The sequence below is a fragment of the Ixodes scapularis genome, unplaced genomic scaffold, assembly GCF_016920785.2.
Source record: "Ixodes scapularis isolate PalLabHiFi unplaced genomic scaffold, ASM1692078v2 PGA_scaffold3__209_contigs__length_174095766, whole genome shotgun sequence".
Taxonomy (NCBI): domain Eukaryota; kingdom Metazoa; phylum Arthropoda; class Arachnida; order Ixodida; family Ixodidae; genus Ixodes; species Ixodes scapularis.
The window spans coordinates 33,685,926-33,704,127 of NW_024609868.1; the positions used below are offsets into that span (position 1 = coordinate 33,685,926).

At 47.3% G+C, this 18,202-nt stretch overlaps 1 protein-coding gene across 1 annotated transcript; it reads right to left on the bottom strand.

Moving 5' to 3' along the window:
* Window positions 1-1,878: 1,878 nt before the first annotated feature.
* LOC8036648 (acyl-CoA Delta-9 desaturase) lies at window positions 1,879-13,928 on the bottom strand. Its single transcript, XM_002411945.4, has 5 exons — window positions 13,654-13,928; window positions 10,128-10,367; window positions 6,212-6,342; window positions 4,472-4,677; window positions 1,879-2,912 (listed from the first exon to the last, which is right to left on the bottom strand). The coding sequence occupies exons 2-5, from the start codon at window positions 10,348-10,350 to the stop codon at window positions 2,465-2,467; spliced, it is 1,008 nt and encodes a 335-aa protein (XP_002411990.3). The 5' UTR covers window positions 10,351-10,367; window positions 13,654-13,928; the 3' UTR covers window positions 1,879-2,464.
* Window positions 13,929-18,202: the final 4,274 nt, after the last annotated feature.

The window sequence follows — 18,202 nt, forward strand, 5'->3', positions numbered from 1 at the left end:
GAAACACCGAGCTTGCGAACATACCAGCTGCCCACATAAATACAATACATCAATACACAGAAAAGGAGGCAGGATGTTAGAACTACAAAAAACATAAAGGATCGCACCTGAGTATGACGCCTAGTCCCACTATCTCGAAAAACATTTTCAAAGAGACAGAAAGGATGTGCGGCGCACATACGATTTTAAGAATATTATGGATACGCTCCGAGGAGCCCTAGCAATTTTGCACGATGTCGTGGAAGCACGAACGCAAGCACGTTTCTTTAATAGGGAGTTTTAGAATAACGTACGCAACTTTAGCGCGCGCTAGCGCGAAATTTAGCGCTTGCGTTAGCGCACGCTACGCAAGAGAGTTTCAGAATAGCGATTGTCCGCCGCGACGCAAAAGCCCAAGCACCTCGCGCTTGCAATGCCACCAAGATACCGTCGCAATTTTTATTTCACACACGAAATGCTGTAAATCGGGAAAAAAAAAATGAAGTTTTTTGGTCTAGACTAGAGTAACATTTTTTATTTGTTTAAACATGAGACTGCGACGCGAGCGGTCGGCCGGTCGTGTCCGCTTACGCCGACTCGGCAAGAGAGGTCTCGTGTACTGACCTTCGCACACGGTACCTTCGCTGCCTTCGCCGAGAAATGTTCGCGCGTCGCAAGCATCAAGTTGCCGGTCCCGTATTGAAAATCGCAGTCGCGAGTATGCCGCCGACGTCGCACTCACAACACAGCCAAGGCGACCGCAGACATGGTCCTGGGAAACGCCATTTTTTTAACTGTACTCGTCTTGGCTTTAGCCAACTTCTCGTTACGAATGCTCATTGGAGGAGCACAAAGACTCCCTGCGTACGCACGCAATTTCCGAAAAATAGCGTACGCTGACACACAAAACGTGGTTAGCGTTCGGCGCATACGCAATGGCGACGACGCTATTCTAAAACTCTCTAATGTCTATCTCATGAGAGCTTTCGTTCAAACCGCAAAATGCTGCCGTTTATTGCGGTCGATTGGCTCTGGTATTGGAATTAGCCTCATGATTAATCGATTAATGATTTAATGGCGATTAATATTTTTATCCGGTTAATGGGTAGAATTTTGACGGAAGGAAAAAAGTAAAAATTAAGTTTTCACCATTCCGACGTCAACGGGTATACCTCTATGAAGGGCGAACGTTAGGTGAAATTTTGACCTTGAAGTAAAGTGTAGGGGCGAGATTTTTAACTCCAGACAAGCGCAGGTTACTTACATGTGTCCAGGTCACTTAGATGCCGTGCGAGTGTCCGTTTGGTACAGCAGAAATTTTTGTGAACAATCGAGGGACGCCACTCTGGTGGGAGAGTTGCGACGAACCTCTTCGCTTCATGCAGCTGAAGAATTCGGGTGTGAATGTATTTGAACTGTTCTCAACTACACATCGAGGTTGATCCATAATCAAAATTGCCATATTTCCCCATTTAACATATATTCAGCAAAGGCAAATCAAATATAATTTTGACGCTTTTAATGCATTATGCATGAAATGAATGAGATTAATTAATCGATTAAAAGAAAGCGATTAATCGGGGTTCTTTTCTTTATTCGACGCCCAGCCCTAGTTTTTACAAGTTTCAAATCTCGTTGCCCTAAAAACAATATTTGTAAAAGTGATTTTACTCAAGTCATCAGCAGTCTTATGCGACTGTTTTGCGTAGGATTGGGACTCTAGACCAGATTGAGCGGTTAACAATGCGTAGTTGGTGTATTATAGTTGCAATACAACGACGGGTCGAAAAGTGGGCTAGATACCTTTCCCTCGTGCTGTTCGATGCGACAAAGCGTTCGGAAATATTGAACCCAGAGAAGCCTATTTCCGCAACGTTCAGATCAAAGAGCAACGCTGAGTTTTCGCTTGCTAACTTTTTTATTCATAATAAAATATATCGCGTATGGTCTATTTACAGTTCAGAGCATCGTGCGAGGAAGGACCCTCTGATCGTAGTAGGCATAGGGAAGTGCATCAATACAGAACGCACACCGCATATTTCAACCTTTGGTTACGACTCGACCAAGTAGTCTACATGCCTTCGTACAACCTTAATCACGTGAGGTCCGTTCGTAGCGTCGTCGAAAGACCCGGCATTGTTTCCAGTCATTTCTTCCCGTCGAACAATCATCGCAAGCGGTACAATCACAAGAACAAATTACAAATACAGTTCAGACTCATTGAAACATGCGGTAACATAGTAAAGTACGTCTTCAAGCTACCACAAAAAACAAACAAAAAAAAAGGGAAAAAGAAGAAACGTACGTGCGAGATCATCCAGCCTTCCAAACTTCACTCCATCTTGCAACAATCCGAGCGGCAGCCTCACATTGTTCATATATTTTTTTTTATACCGACAGGCTACTACGTTGGATACACTCTTCGGGTTCACTATAAAATGTCAGGGCCGCACCGGTGTGAGGGTGAGGCAGCACACCACGGTGATCAGTGGTCGTGGGCGTGGAGTGAATGGTGACTCCCGTCGCCCGTCCGCTGAACCCTCTGCTGAATCATCTCCTGGGTGGGCTTCTTGAGGTCGTATGCCCAACCGATTTTCTCCATGGCCTCGATGAACATCGTGGACGGGTTTAACCGCCAGCCGAGCTCGCTGGTCGAGTAGTCCCAGGGAAACGTGTGGTGGTAGTTGTGGAAGCCCTCGCCAATTGCAAGGACGGACACGAGCCAGTTCTCCGATGGAGAAATGGCCTTGTCGTAGGGCTTCTGGCCCCAGATGTGCGCGGCGCTGTTCACCAGCCACGTGGAGTTGAGCTGGAAGACCCAGCGAAGGATGGCCGCCACGAAGAAACTGTTCCACTTGGCCTCACCCCAGTAGCGGTGGGGGATCATGGTGGGCATGATGAAGCAGAACAGGATCGTCATTGGGATGTGATACCTGGAAGAAGGTAGGCACAGTATTGTCAAAGAAAGCGGCGTACCCACAAAACAATAAAAAACAACCAGCTGAGCAACAGTCGCAAGATTCGCGAAGCACGAATGCGGTCCATGTTGCTTTTCTATATTAATTTGAATGGGGGTCAGACCTATTGCTGTATAATATGAAAACAAAGAAAAAAGACTTATCTGCGCCCTAAAATAAACTTCACATGACGGTCGCGTACTCAGACTCACCACTGGTTCACCCAAGACGTAACATTAAAGGGGCACTGAAGTCGATTCTGAGATCGTCCTTTTGTGGTGGCAACTGAATCTAGACGCTCTAAGCATCCAACGAACCCGAAATAACAATCGTGCCTAGCTTATTTCCTCATTAAAAACATGCTCAAAGATCGCGGCACGCCATTTTTGGGAATAATTTCCGTCGAGTGACGAGGTCGACCAAGGGCGCTTGTCGGCGAGTTGCAAGCGATGGCTTCGCCCGCAGTGAAGAAGAGAAGCCTTATCCGAATTTGTGCCTCTCAGAATCTCTTCGAAACGAGTTATAATAAAATCATTCGGAATCTGCGCAAATTGTAGGGGTTTCATTGGTCCACACAATACGGATCAATATATCCGCGAGAAAAAAAGAGTCCACATGTGTTTCTATTTCCCTGAGATGAATAGGCAGTTCCGTAATAGAGGACTTGGTATATGTGGGAACTAACACATTTTAATCAATATAAGATCAAAAACGACCTTTTTTTTCAATATTGGCTTCAGTGCCCCTTACGCCTTATATGCATACCCAAGCAGATCACGGATTGAGAAATTTGGTGATGTTCTTGAATGGGCTGCACGATCAAACTTGAAATCTTAGTATTCGGGAATGTTGCCGGGGAGAGAACCAGACACCTTGTAGAATGTCAGGAGGCCGCCTGCACTCGTCCATTCTACAAGTATTTCCCAAGGCTGCAAAGAAGTTGAACGGGACGCAACGAACTCCAAAACATCATACATTGATATATCAAACGAATGGTCGTATTTTTGGAAACAAAGGGCGCAATCAAGTGAGGACTGTGATGTCACGATACTCCTGAAACAGTTGAGAATGATTGAAAGCGGTGTTGCCTCTGTTCTCCTCACTTCGGTTCACCTACTGGAGGGGACGAAGCGAAAAGGAGAAGGAATCAGAATCGTGACATTTCTCCTGGGCCTTGTCGGCCGTGTTCAGTGGCGGACTGTTTTCCAAAAATACATACGACCATTAAGCCGGAGTAACACTGCTTATACGTCATACAAAAGACAGTCTGCACAAAGATTCGAACGCGAGTCACGGCGAGGTGTGTACTTCCAATACCGCATTACAATGAGTTCGAACCATGAATATTGTGGTGACTCGTGTTTCCAGGCTGTATGATGTATGAGAAGTGTGACCCGGCTCTTTAGATATCGCTTCATGAGTGATATTTTGGGGGTTTGCAGCGACCCGCCTATCGCTCCAGCCTTCTTTTATGAGCTCGAATTTCGGTTCAGCGTCCTCCCCCTTTTTTCCAAACGAGAAGATCGGATCCTTACCGCATCTGGAAGCGCACCACGGGGTCGTTGTAGACGTCGGCGCAGTCGATGGCCTTCCCCTTCTTTGTGACCTCGGGATGCTTCCTGCACATGAGCCATCCGACGTGGGCGAAAAAGAAGCCGCGGTTCACGTTGTGCGGATCCGCGTCCGTCTCGGAGTACTTGTGATGCACGCGATGGTCCCGGACCCAGTCGTAGATGTCATTCTGCGAAAAACAAGAGAGAAGCCACAACGTCAGCATGGCTAGTTTTTCTACAGCGCCAGAGGAAATGCACGTATATACATTCAATATACTTTTAACAACCCATCTCCCGTTCAAATTAGAAATATAAAAAAATTGTCGCGGTTGGCTTAAGTTTTGAAAGGGTTCTTTCTGCAAGTGTGAGCACTCGAAATCATTAGGTACATTTAGAATATGGCACTCCCTACTCTTGGAGGGCTCCTATGCAATTTGGGCCGTCGCACCGCATAGGTGCAGCCGTATTCTAAAACTTATTATTAACTGGCTATGATCACGTGCAAGCTAAGGAGCAGAGTGATCTCACTTAAAAACATTACTAATGTAGTGCGGAGAGAATAACCTTCTCTGTTCATCGGCACCAGGTACAGGGTTTAATTTGTCTAGACTGGTTTAAAGCTGGCTATCTCAACGATGTCAAACACACAAAAGAGAAAAGCGTGTGCTGCCAGTAGGAACATTAATTCGGGATCTAAGTGACTCACATGCAAAAAAGAGTCCTGCTAGACTAAAACAAGTTTTCAAAAGATAAAAAAATTAAAATACCTGTATCGCGAGATCTGTTTAAATGACACTTAGACCATTGAACGCGAAAAACATATCTTAAAAAAAATGCGTTACTAGTCGTCTGCCTTAGGCAATGATTAATCCCTTGAAAAACAATTTAAAAAAAAAATTAAAAAAACGTTCGCAACGTTGGTTCTGCATCTGGTTTACGGTGTCCTTCGAACGCAGAAAAAGTCACAAGCTGCCTGTCCCCAGGAGTACTTCTTAACCAGTTTGACGGCCCTTTCTTAACCATTAATTTGCATATGACATTGCGCGTTTGTATCCGCAATATCAGAGCCGCCCCAGGCTTGCAGCTTATCACAGATTTCTAGAAAAACCGCGGCTGAAAACACAGGTGAGCCTCGTTGAAGTTATAGAGCCTGGCGAGCAGACGGCCTCGAAAACAGGGGAATACAAAGATCGTGCGCCGAATCGATGTCGCAAGAGGATCGCGAGAGGCGAAAGGCAGTCGAGTTTGCGTTCGACGAGATCCGTTTCGGAAACGGGAAGGTAGCTTGGAATTTTTCCTGCTGTTTTTGCGAAGATTAAAGTCTGCCCGATATATATGCGCCCGAATGTTACCGGCCCGCCTCACGACCACTTATTACTTTTTAATACGAAATGGTTCCCATGGCAACCGAAGTTCATACAATGCGTCGTAGAGAATCGCAAGGAGTCGTAAAGCAGTTTATCACACACGTATAAACCAGTCCTATCATCATGAAGCTCTTTCGGTAAGTGTGTGAAACTGACAACAAATTCAGAATTCAGGTTTCCAGCTCTCCGGTGCAAAAACATATCCTAAGCTTTGCTCTCGCCTTTGCAAGCTCAATGGGAGCTCACGCGCTGTCGAAGCACTACAGAAGGCAGCGTGGTGGAGTATTACAACAGGCAGAGTTTAGAATATAAATCTACGTCGAAAATTTACTGTCTGGCTATTAGAAGCACGCACCTGTCCAGCCATGCAGTTGAAGAGCATAAGAAGGGTCCGAAGAGGCAGCTTAGCCTTGTAGGAACGATGACTCCATAATCGATGTGCTCCAGCCGTGACGCTGAGGCCGGAGCAGCCGACGTAGAAGAGTGCTGCAAGTGGAAGAAAAAAAAAATGTTAGGACCCAGGAACTTCCGAACTAATCCCGGAACAATGTCCTACCACAAGAAGGTCAGACGTTAGAGACACTTATCCCCCGAGGTAAGACGCCTAAGAGGGTCGCTCTTGACGCGTCGTGGCTGGTTCGTCAAAACGAGAAAAGCGCAGCACGTAGGAAACACCAGCGCTGAAAGACCTATTGTTAGTAGCACCTCTCGGCCAACCCAAGTTTTGTTTGGAGCTCGTCCTGCTTGACAGGTTTTCCTTTGACAATGTATGGATGCACGGCAACTTAGCGTGTGCCCGAGTGGCGATGACGTTCGAGAGGAAGAGACAAACGCGTTTTACACCGGCTGGCTTTTGCGCAGACGGAGAATGATTTCGGAACCCAGCGGGAGGTTTTATTTCCCATTGCCATTGAGGCAGCCGTTCCCGGGAAGCGATTTCCAGCGTCCTCAAAAACCACTTTAGCTCGGTCAAGGGCGCTGTCGCGAAGCTGAGTGATCCAAAGAGGCGAAGGCTGCCGCCGGGCGCGCCAAGGCCAGCCCGGAGTTGATAAGGCCTTGCCCCCGCAGCCAGTGCCCACGGCCCCACGGCCTTATGGCCCCACGGCGTGACCCCAAGTCCTCCCGGAATGCAGAGCTGCTCCGAACGAGCTCATCGAAAGTCCACCAGAAGAAGGAGAGCTTTGTTCACCAATTCACCTTGCGATGGACCGCGAGGAACGCTACGAGCCATCCCTACCATTTCATCGCCGCGAACGTGTCACGTGACTGCGCTCTCTCAAAGGTCACGTGATACGCGCACAATTCTGGATTGGCTCTGGTGGCTCGTAGCCTCTGATGTGGTCCATCGTAAGGTGAAATGGTGTCTAGCAGTCCGTATGTCTGTGGAATGTTATCGGCACTGAGTGCTTCGTAGTGATCGCGGGTCCATCATCCACGTGCCTTCAAGAAGGAGGAACTAGGCTGCTTAATTGGACGAAAAAATGCCAATAGAGAAAAAATTCGAAACGCGATGGCATTATCATTTTAAAGCGCACGTACAACCAGCGTATAGTTAAAAAAATAAAAAAAAGTGCAATGACTAGAAATTTAAAAAAAGGCTTCAGAATTTTTTTTTTTGAAACAACTAGTACTCCCGCTAATCTCCAACAAAAATAAAAAGTAAAGACGCTTTCGAGTTCCTGCGACGGCACGCGTGTGGTATTGGATCAAGGCAATCCGCATTGATCGCCTTGACTAGGTCGGCCGAGATGGGCTCATGTCGCGTGCTAATTATCACGTCAAGGGGAGCTGCGAAGAACATTAGAGGATCGATTCGTGTTTTTCCAGATCATGGTCAGGCCTACACGTGGAAACAAATTGAGATTTATCTGCTAGACTAACGAAAAACTGTGTTTGGAGGTTTGTGTCTGTACTTTGTCCCCCTTGCTCCCCCTCTTCAGGGATTATTATTGCTATTCTTGTCCAACTCGAGGCACCTTAGCATCAATCGCGTTGACAACACAGCTTGTTCGTCTGGGGACGCTCAGGGGATCGAGGCATAAATTAGGTATTCGAACACGCCGTAACACGTTATAAGAACGAACATGTTTACTAAGCCCCGCGCGTAGTTCGATCTCGTAAATCTGCAACCTCCTAAAATAAAATGAAAAGAAATAACTGGGTAAGAACAGTGCTAAGGACATCGAGGAGGTAACCAAACGACCGCCTCCAATGCTGTTTACCTCCCTCGAGGCCTTGTGCATCGTCATGGGAACTTCTGTGGGAAATGCCAGACGTTTTGCCCAGGCAAGGTTGGCCAATTATCTCCGAATCACATTGATCGGGTTCCTCACATTAATTCATTTCTGTGATCGTGGCAGTGACTGATGTCACGGGTCGGTTGCGACCAAGCACGATTGTCGTGATTACTTCTTTGGGGTGGGGAAGAAACAGGAAACAGGCGGACGAGGAAAGTGCGCTTGATGTACGAGGCGTTCCGTTCCACCGCGATCGGCATCCCCCGGTGAAACGGTCTGTTGACGGGTCTCAGTTCGGGGTATTAGCAGCAGCAATGGAGGAAAAACTGTGCGTCATGCGTCTTCGTTGGCACCGCATATTTACGGGGGCTGACACCGCGTACGCCAGTCGGTATGGACAAAACAGAGTGACGTCACACTTTTGCTTTTCTGCCCTTCTTCATGCAAGACCGTGAAACACGACATTTTCGTTCAAATCCCACCTAAAACGTTTAAAACATTTCACTTTTCTTTTTTCGTTTTTTAGTTTGTTACAAGGTTTTAGAGACACGAATTCTTCCGTTGTACTTCAGTCGAGGCGAGCCTTAATTTATTACTTGCGCAATCACCACTAAAACTGTGTAGTCGCATAAGTGTGAAACCATCGTAAAAAGAAAAAGAAGGTGACGCCCGGCGAAGACACGCGCCACATTTCGTAACCTATCGCTATCGCCGGCATTGACTACTTGAGAGCCGCGAACATTACAAAAAAATCCCGTATTTCTACATCATATGGTTTTGCATTGCGTAGTAGCGTCTATAGTATAAAGTGTGATGTATAATTAATTTCGAGGGTTTGGTGCCGATTAAAAAGGTCCATCACAATCAAATGCTGCCCCTTAATCGATAAATTGGTGGAGTTGGCTTTCAAGCACAACACATAAAGTAAAGCTATCCCCCCGGTAGGTATTTTTATACCATTTTTCGCAGTATTATTTATAAACAAACTTAACCCTCCCCCCCCCCCCCCCCAAAAAAAAAAGAAGAAAACGAGCAATTTTTTTTTTTTAAGCATAAATATTTGTTTGCTATTTTTTAAACCTGATGATTCCTAGATTACAAACTAGGATTCAGTGTTTTCGGAGCTTATCTCTCGTGAAATTCGGAGGGTGTTTTTCAAAGTTTATTTTTCGCTGAAAATTCGGGGTTTATCGGAGTTTATTTTTGTTAGATTCCCGATTTTTTTAAATTTGAAGTTTATTTTACTGCGTAAAATAAAAAAAAAAAAATTCTCAAACAAAATAAGTAACGTTTGGGTATCAACACACGTTGTCCCGAAGAAACCTCGACGTGCTAAAGGGCAGCCTTCTTATGTCAGTTGTTCTAGATTTCAAAGGAACCGAAAGTGGAGTTTAGTTGTTTTTGCTGTTTATTTTGTCGCTGTGACCTCGAAATTCGGGAGTTTTTTGGATAAATCCGAATTGACACAAAACAAACCGGCGAGTGATTTTTCGGATTTTTTCGTATTTATCCGAAAACACGGAACGTTAGTTACAATATAAGGAAACGCCAAAGTGTTCTTCCTAATGGAAAACAACAGTGCTACCTGGTAAATACATAAATGTGCCCAAAGTAGTAAAGCAGGCATTTCACATTCCCCCAATATTTCTACCTCAAAACTCAATTGATTCACCGGCTAAATATTTATCGCGATTAAAGCATTAATCTATAAATCGGAAGGTTAATCGGTCAACTGCCCAGCCCAACTCACCATTCATCGCTAAGCTGACAGTGCGGTGGAAGCTACGTGATTTGTGTTCGACTCCCATTATTTTGAAGAAAAAAAAAAAGAAGAAAAATACTGGCTTCAGAGGGAAACTGGTAAAGGCCCGTTCACACTCTTGCAACCGAGTGCGACCGAGAGAGACCAAACCGGTTTTTAAGCCTCTTGCGATCTCTTAGGACCAGCTCCGCTCAGTGCATCCGGTCCCAAGAAGTCTTTCTCGGTCGTACTCGGTTGCAAGAGTGTGAACGCGCCTTAACACTAAAACTCACTGAATAGGAGGGTCTTCCACTGGGCTGCGGTGACAGCGACGTAGGCGCCGTAAAGGGCCATCAGGTGGATCACGAGGATCTTGAAGACGTTGATCCAGATTATCTCCAAGGGCTCGGGCTTGCCCCTGATCGGATCCACGGCCGGGACCCCGGCGTCGTCGCCGTCCACCTTGGATCGGGTTTCCGTGGTCGTGATGGTTGTGGTCTCGGTGCGTGGCGCCATTGCTCTGCCGGCTCTTCCTGCATGGACAAAAGCGTAGGACATTAGACATCACAGAGAACGCGCAGGCGAGCTGGTTAACTTTCAACATCTTGAACTTTAGAGGAGAAATTGACAGCACACACACAGGTAGTACGTTGCCGTCACGCCGGGAACCAAATGCGAACGCTAGCTAAGAGCACCGCGGCTCGACCTGGAACCATGCAAGATCTTTCACTCTCTCTCTCTTTGTCCTATTGATGAGATTTCAGCTGCGTCATTTTGCTTTCCGTTATTATCTTATTATGCCTTATTTTAGTCAGACTGGTCGTCTCTGAATAAAGATTGACTTACTTTTATCTCTTTTTGCAGCTTGGTTTTATTGTTCTGATGGTCTTGTTGGAAATTAACGTCGACTGCCAAAAGGAAAACAAAAAAACGCGTGGGCGCATCTATCAAAACAGCCACTGGCTGGATAAGAGCTGCATGGAGGAGTTCCAGTCGTCCCACCACGGCGCAGGCTTCATTCTTTCGATAACGCTTCGTCATCTCGTGAGTTTTCGAACGCGAACTTGAGCGCGTTCGCGCAGCCGAGGCACGGCGGCACGCGGCGGAAACGAGTGAGTGCCGGAGGCCGAGCACCCCCAAGACACACCTTGCTGTTCTCATTGTCAGTGATTATACACATCTCTAGCGCTTATCATCCATGCAAAAAAGGTCGAGTCACTAAAGAGAGCTACGGCGCACGCTCAAAACATATTCCATAGCCAGGTAGAAAAAGCTGGCAGCGCGTGGAAAGCGTGTATTGGAATTGTGTATAGTGCGTATCTCTGAGGAGCGGGTGAGCTCGCACAAAGTCGGCGATTGAGTAACACTACCCCCAACAACAAAAATAAAATACCGATAAAACTATTTTACTCGGGAAGCCAAAGCTGCCGCGAATGAAAGGGAAAAGCCACCAACCTCGATTCCGCGGCGACGACTACGTGGCTCTTTCTCATGTTTTTATTTTCCCGAAAGGAGATCAAGGTGGAATCGATGTATTTATTCCGCCATAACCGATGCGGATTGAAAGTGAAAGTAGAGCATCTCGGTGCCCGCCGTTTTGTGCGCCCGTCCCGCAAACGTAATCTCCGCCGATAAGAACCGACAAACAAATGAAAACAGAAAACGACACGGGCAAAATATCCAACGCCCTTTACTCGCAAGAAGCTCTTAAGAAAAGAAAAAATCGGGTCAGGGTGGAATTCGTGCAGCGGCGGCGCGCAGCTTTCCCCCGCGGCAGGGCCCCCCCAAACAGGACTCGTCAGTCTTTTGCCCTCCCGATTAAAGAACGAAAAGAAAGTGAAAGCAAACCTGATTTCCTGGCCCCAATAAGGGGGCCCCCAGACGAACCGGCAGCAAAGATCCGCCGGAGAGATAACTGCGCCACGGTCAGGGGCAGGCAGCTTCCCATTCCGCTTTCCACTTGACTTTTTTTATTTTTTTTTCCCCGAGAGGCGCATTGACAGGGCGATCGTGGATAGCGATCGCCGATTCGGCAACTGATATAAAGATGACTCGGAAACTACTTACAACTACTCAACTACTCTTGGCGAAGGGTTGGGAAAAAACCCAGTCTGGTCTGAATTAGCGCGTGTTGCTTTTGCACCCCCGTAATCTTCGCACTAAATCGCCCCTTCTCGCAAACCAGAAGGGCTTGTGTGGGTTTGTTTCGGAAGCGATTGCCATTCATCTTATCTTAAAAAGAAAAATTGAAGCAAGCAGCGCCTTTGATTGCAACGATGCGATGACGCAAATAAAAAGTGTACGATGACGATTTAAAGACACACGCACAACTATAGTAAGTTACAGCTCAAAAAGGTAGAGCGAGGGAAGGGAAGGCTGGAGAGAAAGAAGCAGACGGAACGCTGGAGGGGAGCCGGGGATACATCCTCCTTTCTTTAGTGTTCCGTCTGCTTCCTCCTCCCCGGCCTCCCTTTCCCTCGCCCTGTACCTTCTTGAGTTGCAACGGACTATAGTTATTAGCGAAAAAAGTTTACAACTCGTTACTTATTCCCGACTTCAAAGGAGGCGACGCGAAGGAGAGAAGGGGGAGTTGGCGGTTTCACCCATTAAAGGTTGCAGCAGAAATTGGTGCGGCCTGGTGGCGGAAATGCGAAACAGCAGACAGGAGATTTGACGCGTCAGATTTCCCAACATGGGAGATGTGACGCTGATATTTGCGCATAAAAAATATCTGTATGGAAACATGACATTATTATGTTCACAATCACATTCGTTCATGGTTACTAGCGGCATACGAGCGTAGAGGAGCTGTTAAAAAGTTGCATTTCAGTTATCTGCAATTACTGTGGCTTCGTTTTAAAGAGAAATCTACGCAGAGTTGATCTACTCGAATAATAATGCGCAGAATACGGGACTTGGATCTCGCTAAGCGGATTATCGACGGCGACTGCGGTTCAGTAAGTACCTCAACCGCTTGTAGTTCCGGATTTTTTCGCCCGAGACCCAAGATTTTTTTTTTTTTTTTTACCTGTTTGATATATATTGTGCCGACAACTCAGTACTGGCTCGTTCATCACCTCACAACATGCTCACACGATCTGTACGAGGATAATTCCAACCGAGTTAACTTCCGCTGTTGGTCCTGGGCTTCCGAGTCTGATAATCTCGATTGTCAGCTTCGTAGTTACGAATGAGATACGATGCTCTCAATGAGATGTCTCAAAAGCGACCTAATGCATAATTTGACGTCACAAAACTACCGCGTTCATGAAACGTTTGAATAAACTAAAACGAGTTACCAACTTCTACGAAGATCGTTCGATTCAACTTCAATAAACTGTGCGACGAGTCCTCGGTTCCGCCGAGTAATTCGCGCTGCTTAGTTAATAGTTATTGTTCAACGCAGGGCGTTTATTCGGGTGATAACGATCCGGCAGTCTAAAGAGGCAAGATCCTAGCTTCTAAAACCGATACGTTCCTTATCCCACCTTGGAGAGTGCAGATGCATGCCCATGCAGATGCCGGCATCAATATTTACCTCACTCGATCACAGAAAAATCATGCGATTAGACAGCAATAATCTTTTAGTCTCTCTGACATCTTCGTCGTTTTCGTAGAAAGAAATCAGTGAGGAATTGGAAATACTAGTGGGCGAGATTGAACTACGGACTCAATGGAAAGGTAATAGAAAAACGATCCCAGTCTAAAATGCCAAGCATTTTAGGCGTCCTCAATTAACGTTCGACGAGGAGGTCCTCGTTGGAACAAAGGGCTCCTTGGCATGGTCGATGAGTTTTTGACTCAGGAAGCAGCACGTACCTGATACAGGTGACTCAGGTGAAATGAGGTGTTCGAGGTTCAGCGCCGGAGAAGAAAAATCCCCGCGGGCGTCTCTCAAGCCGCCAAGTGGTAAATCCTCTGTCGGTGGTGGCTCAGACCGGTGTGGAACCAAAGAACATCACACGGGAACGAACAGTCTCTGAGAGCGACAAAAAGAAAGAAACTTTGCCGAGGCCAACACGGCCGATCGTTGAATACTCGAAGAACAGGACCAGGCTGGGGTCCGAACACCTTTGGAAACAAGTGTTTCTGTTAGTGGTGCCGAAGACGTCCCTTTCTTAAATACCGTTTCCCGATGACGAGAAAGCGAAAGAGCGGTGAAAGAGAGAGCACGAACAGGTGAAAACCAACAGGGGAGGGGGCGAAGTGGGAAAGAGAGTTGGGATCCGAAAGCAAAAACAAAAACGAACGAAGGAAAGGCGATCGGAAAAATGGGAGAGGGCAGCCACAGACGTGAAAGAGCGTTTCAGAAGGGGGGGAGGACATCTGAAGGTTGACTGCCCGTGGACGCGACAGCTGTCTCAGACCAGCCAAGGAGAGACAGAAGGCTACTACCAGAATTAAATAACCTACGAGCAGATTTGATGCCAGAAACGAGCTACTTCTAGCAGAGCGCAGACGCGAGAGCTTTGCATTGCTAGCGGGAGCTCGTGCCGTCATTTCGACGAGTGGATCGAGCTCGTGCCCGCCAGGCTCGCAATCCGCAGCGTACGATTTACTAAAACCCGCTAATAGCCGTACGCTAGATCTCCGCTTCGCTAGCGAGAGCTCGTGCGGTCACTTCGAAGCATGGATTGAGCACGGACCCGCCGGAACCGCTTTCCGCAGCACACGATCCACTGCCAGACCGACGTGAGCGGTTGTCCGCTCACGTCGGTATCCACCTATACATCGAATGAGTGTAACTCGAGAGCAGACAACCGCTCACGTCGGTCTGGCAGTGGTGAGCCCGACGTGGCGCTCTTGTGTATTTATGCGAGTTCGATTCACTACCCAGAATAATCGTTATCAATTTCAAGATGTTGCGACTGGCGTTGTGACCGAACTTCTTGAATTTCGGGTCGTGACCACGGTTAAAACTTTCTCGAAGCAGGGTAAGCGGCGAAAATACCTTCGTCGAGTCGCTGGAACACTCCGCAAGAAATGCTTATGCAGGTCCGCACACTTTCCATTTCCAGTGCCTCATCGGTTCGCTATAAAATGCGACGCCAAGAATGAAAAGAAAAGAAATAAACTATAGAAGTTAAGTGACGAAAGGAGTTTTGAAAGTGAATTCAAAAGACGGCAGAATGACACACCGATACTCGAGACAACGCTCACTTTCAACAGGAATTTGTAACATTTTCCCCGACACGCGCTCTAAAGGCAGATACGCGACGATGTCCGAATGGAAAGTACAAACGAGTTTCGATTTACGTAACTACACAGCCGGAGGACTCGTATGCGTAAACACACGTCCCGCTCGCGAAAATGCTTACCTCGAGCGTGCGTTCCAAGAACCGGCGATGCTTCTTCGACGAGCAGACGAACGATCGGTCTGCGTGGATTCCACAAGAGAAACACACACACAAAAAAAAAAAAAAGAAAAAGAAAACCTGGCGTATCTTTTTGTGCCTGTGGCTGTCGAAAAAAAAAAAAAAAAAAAAAAAAACACGCGACGCGGACACATCCTGGAGCGCTGCGTCATCCGCGTTTACAAAATATTTTTTTTTCTTTTGGTCAATTTTTTCTGTGCTCATTTCCGAAGAATAGTTTAGCCCCTCCTCCTGATAAGCCTCAACCCAGATTCGCTGTCAAAACAGAGGGAATCCGTCTCAAAATACTTCTAGAGCCAAATGCAAGGACGTCGATGCTCGTTGAGGGAGCAGTGTGTGGGGATTTCCGCCTGATTCGAACTGGCAAGGTCTCGGCTTTGCGAGGTTTAGTTTGCAGCGTTTAAAACAGGGCACTTCCATTTTTGAAAGGAGTAGAGGGCTTTACTTGGCCAGGCTTACGTGGAGCTCACCGTAATTCGGTTGGTTTCCGGAACTCCGTTGGAAGGAACTTGATTTCCTTCCTCCTTTCACACGCTGAGCTGATAGCGCTGTGAAAGCTGCCCGCTCGCTGGACAAATCAACCCAGTCCCTTGCATCGCCTCAGCCCGCTCTCTGAGCGTGGGTCAGGCGACCCCCGTGTGACTGATACACCGAGCGCGGAGCTCCCGCCGCACTGTCACCTAGGGGTGAACGGGGTGTGGCAGGGAAGAATTCGCCTTGGTCACGTTTCGAAATTCCGCGTCGCCTCACGATGACGAGAGAGCGCGCTCTATGACGCCATCCGACGGCGCTTTGACAGGGCTGTCTTGTCGGTCACCTACGGAGTTTCAACTCGTGTACGGCTACATGTCGCGCCTCTTTCCTCTATTTATGCAAGTTATATTTCGCGTTTTTATTTTTGGTCGCTGCAGCGCGTGCAAGCCGATGAAAACAGACCTTTTCACGATCGCGGATGCAGGTCAAACGGATCTAATTTGCTACGGGTGCCGAAAGATGAACACCCACCAGGCGTGGCAAGATCCTCGCCGTTCTACGGAATTGATTGAATAAATTTGAGGAATGAATTGATTGAATAAAGCCGAATGGCGTAATAAATACGCCCTTCGGCTATTCAGGCTACAGTACGCACCGCTGCAGCCATGCGTCTTTCACAAACTTTTCTTCCTTCACACCTAAGCTGGTAGTGCAATGGGAGCTACGCGCTCCACCAAACCAATCAACCACGTCGTTTTCAACACGTAATCGCCGCCGCCCCCCCCCCCCCCCCCCCCCCCCCCCCGTCTCGCTTCCAACATGTCCACGTCACGTAAGATCTATTTATGACTGGTCCATCGAGCACGTAGCTTCCAGCGCACTGTCAGCTTTGAAGCTTGGAGGGTGAAAAATACCAATGTCTTTCGTAGACCTCCAAAGAAACGGTCAGCCGTAAAGGTTTACATGTTAGTGTACAGCCTGCGGCCAGTGTCACTACCTTTTCATCCCGCTCCCCCCTTCCCTATGAAGTGCCGATCGGGACCATTTGTCTGCGAGCGCGAGGGTGCCGTTCGCGCTGGTGGCGGGTACTTTCCAGCGATGATTCCGTTCTTCCAAGAGGTCTACGGAATTCTTATATCAGATAGGTTCATGACCTTGGGGATTGCGAAAGATGAACGCTGTCTCCACCAAAGCTTTGGAGTGCGTGCCAAAAGAGGCGGTAACAAAGAGAGAGAAAGGGACGGAGAAAATAAAAACGCACGTAATGATGACCTATTAACACAATGTGCGCTACGTGAGAGACTGAGATGTCCGTTCTTCTTCATCCTTTTGTTTTGTTTCATTTGGCGTAAAAAATGCGAAAACGCCGGGGAGCAGAAGTCTGGGGGCGATGTCCAGCGGCAGACCCTTGTTTATGAGGCATTCATCGTCCTTGCTGAAGTTTGTAACCGGTTCAACGGTTTGACCCATTCATCGACGCGCAAGAAAATACGCCAAAGGGGTTTTTTAATTTTTTTTTTTCGGTACGCGACTTTTTTGTTTTTTTGTTTTTCTCGCCGTCTGCTTTTTTTATTGTTGACCTCTTGCCTTTTTGTCGTTCTATGCTCTGTTGGGAGAATTGAATCGAGACGGCTCCGAATTGTTTTTAGTTTCTAGCGTCGTGGTTAATTAGTCTATGCACGTTCTGCTTACTTCCGTGCTGCTCGTTTTAGAAAGGGAAATCCTAGACAACCCACGAACTCCAGGGGGATTCACCCTTTTATACTTTCAACGGCGACGCTACCCGTTCCGTACCTTTTCCGATAAATTGACGTATTTCCGCGCGGAATTCTAGTTCGCATCAAAATACTCCGCATATTTGTTCTGTCTGAGATATACGCAGGTCGGCTAAATGGCCGCGAGCACAACGCCTCGGTTTTTCCCTTAGACGAGCGCATCGCTACGGTGCTAATAAGGTTTGGTGAGTGTTCTAGTTGCGATAGCAAATCCAGAGATCGGCCATGCCTGTACTGCTTTCGTATTGACGAATATCCCCTTCTGCCAGTTGTTGACATTATTCGGTGCTTTCTACCGGCGTTCTGTCGTGCAGCCACTTTTGTGTTTGCTAGTTAAGGGACCTCCGGTTAGTGTTCCTATAGTATAGACATTTTCCACAAGGGCGCCGCCATCTTGAATTGTCGTCACTTCCAGTATGGGCGACGACAAAATAGTAAAACGTTTCAACTTGTAACCAGTAAAAAAATAGAGTGGAGCCAAAACGAGAATGTGTGACAATTAGGCTTATAGTCCAAATGTCTTCTATTGGCGTGGCGACGGCAAAGTAATGTTTTCGCCCATACTGGAAGTGGCGACAATTCAAGATGGCGGCACCCTTGTGGAAAAGGTCTATACGCGTACGGAGAGTCTACAATGGAGACATCATAAGAGACCGATTGCAAACAGGTCGCCTGCATCGTGTATAAACACACAAGCTGTTTAAAACACACCTGCGTTTTCCCACACCAGTCGTAAGCAATGCG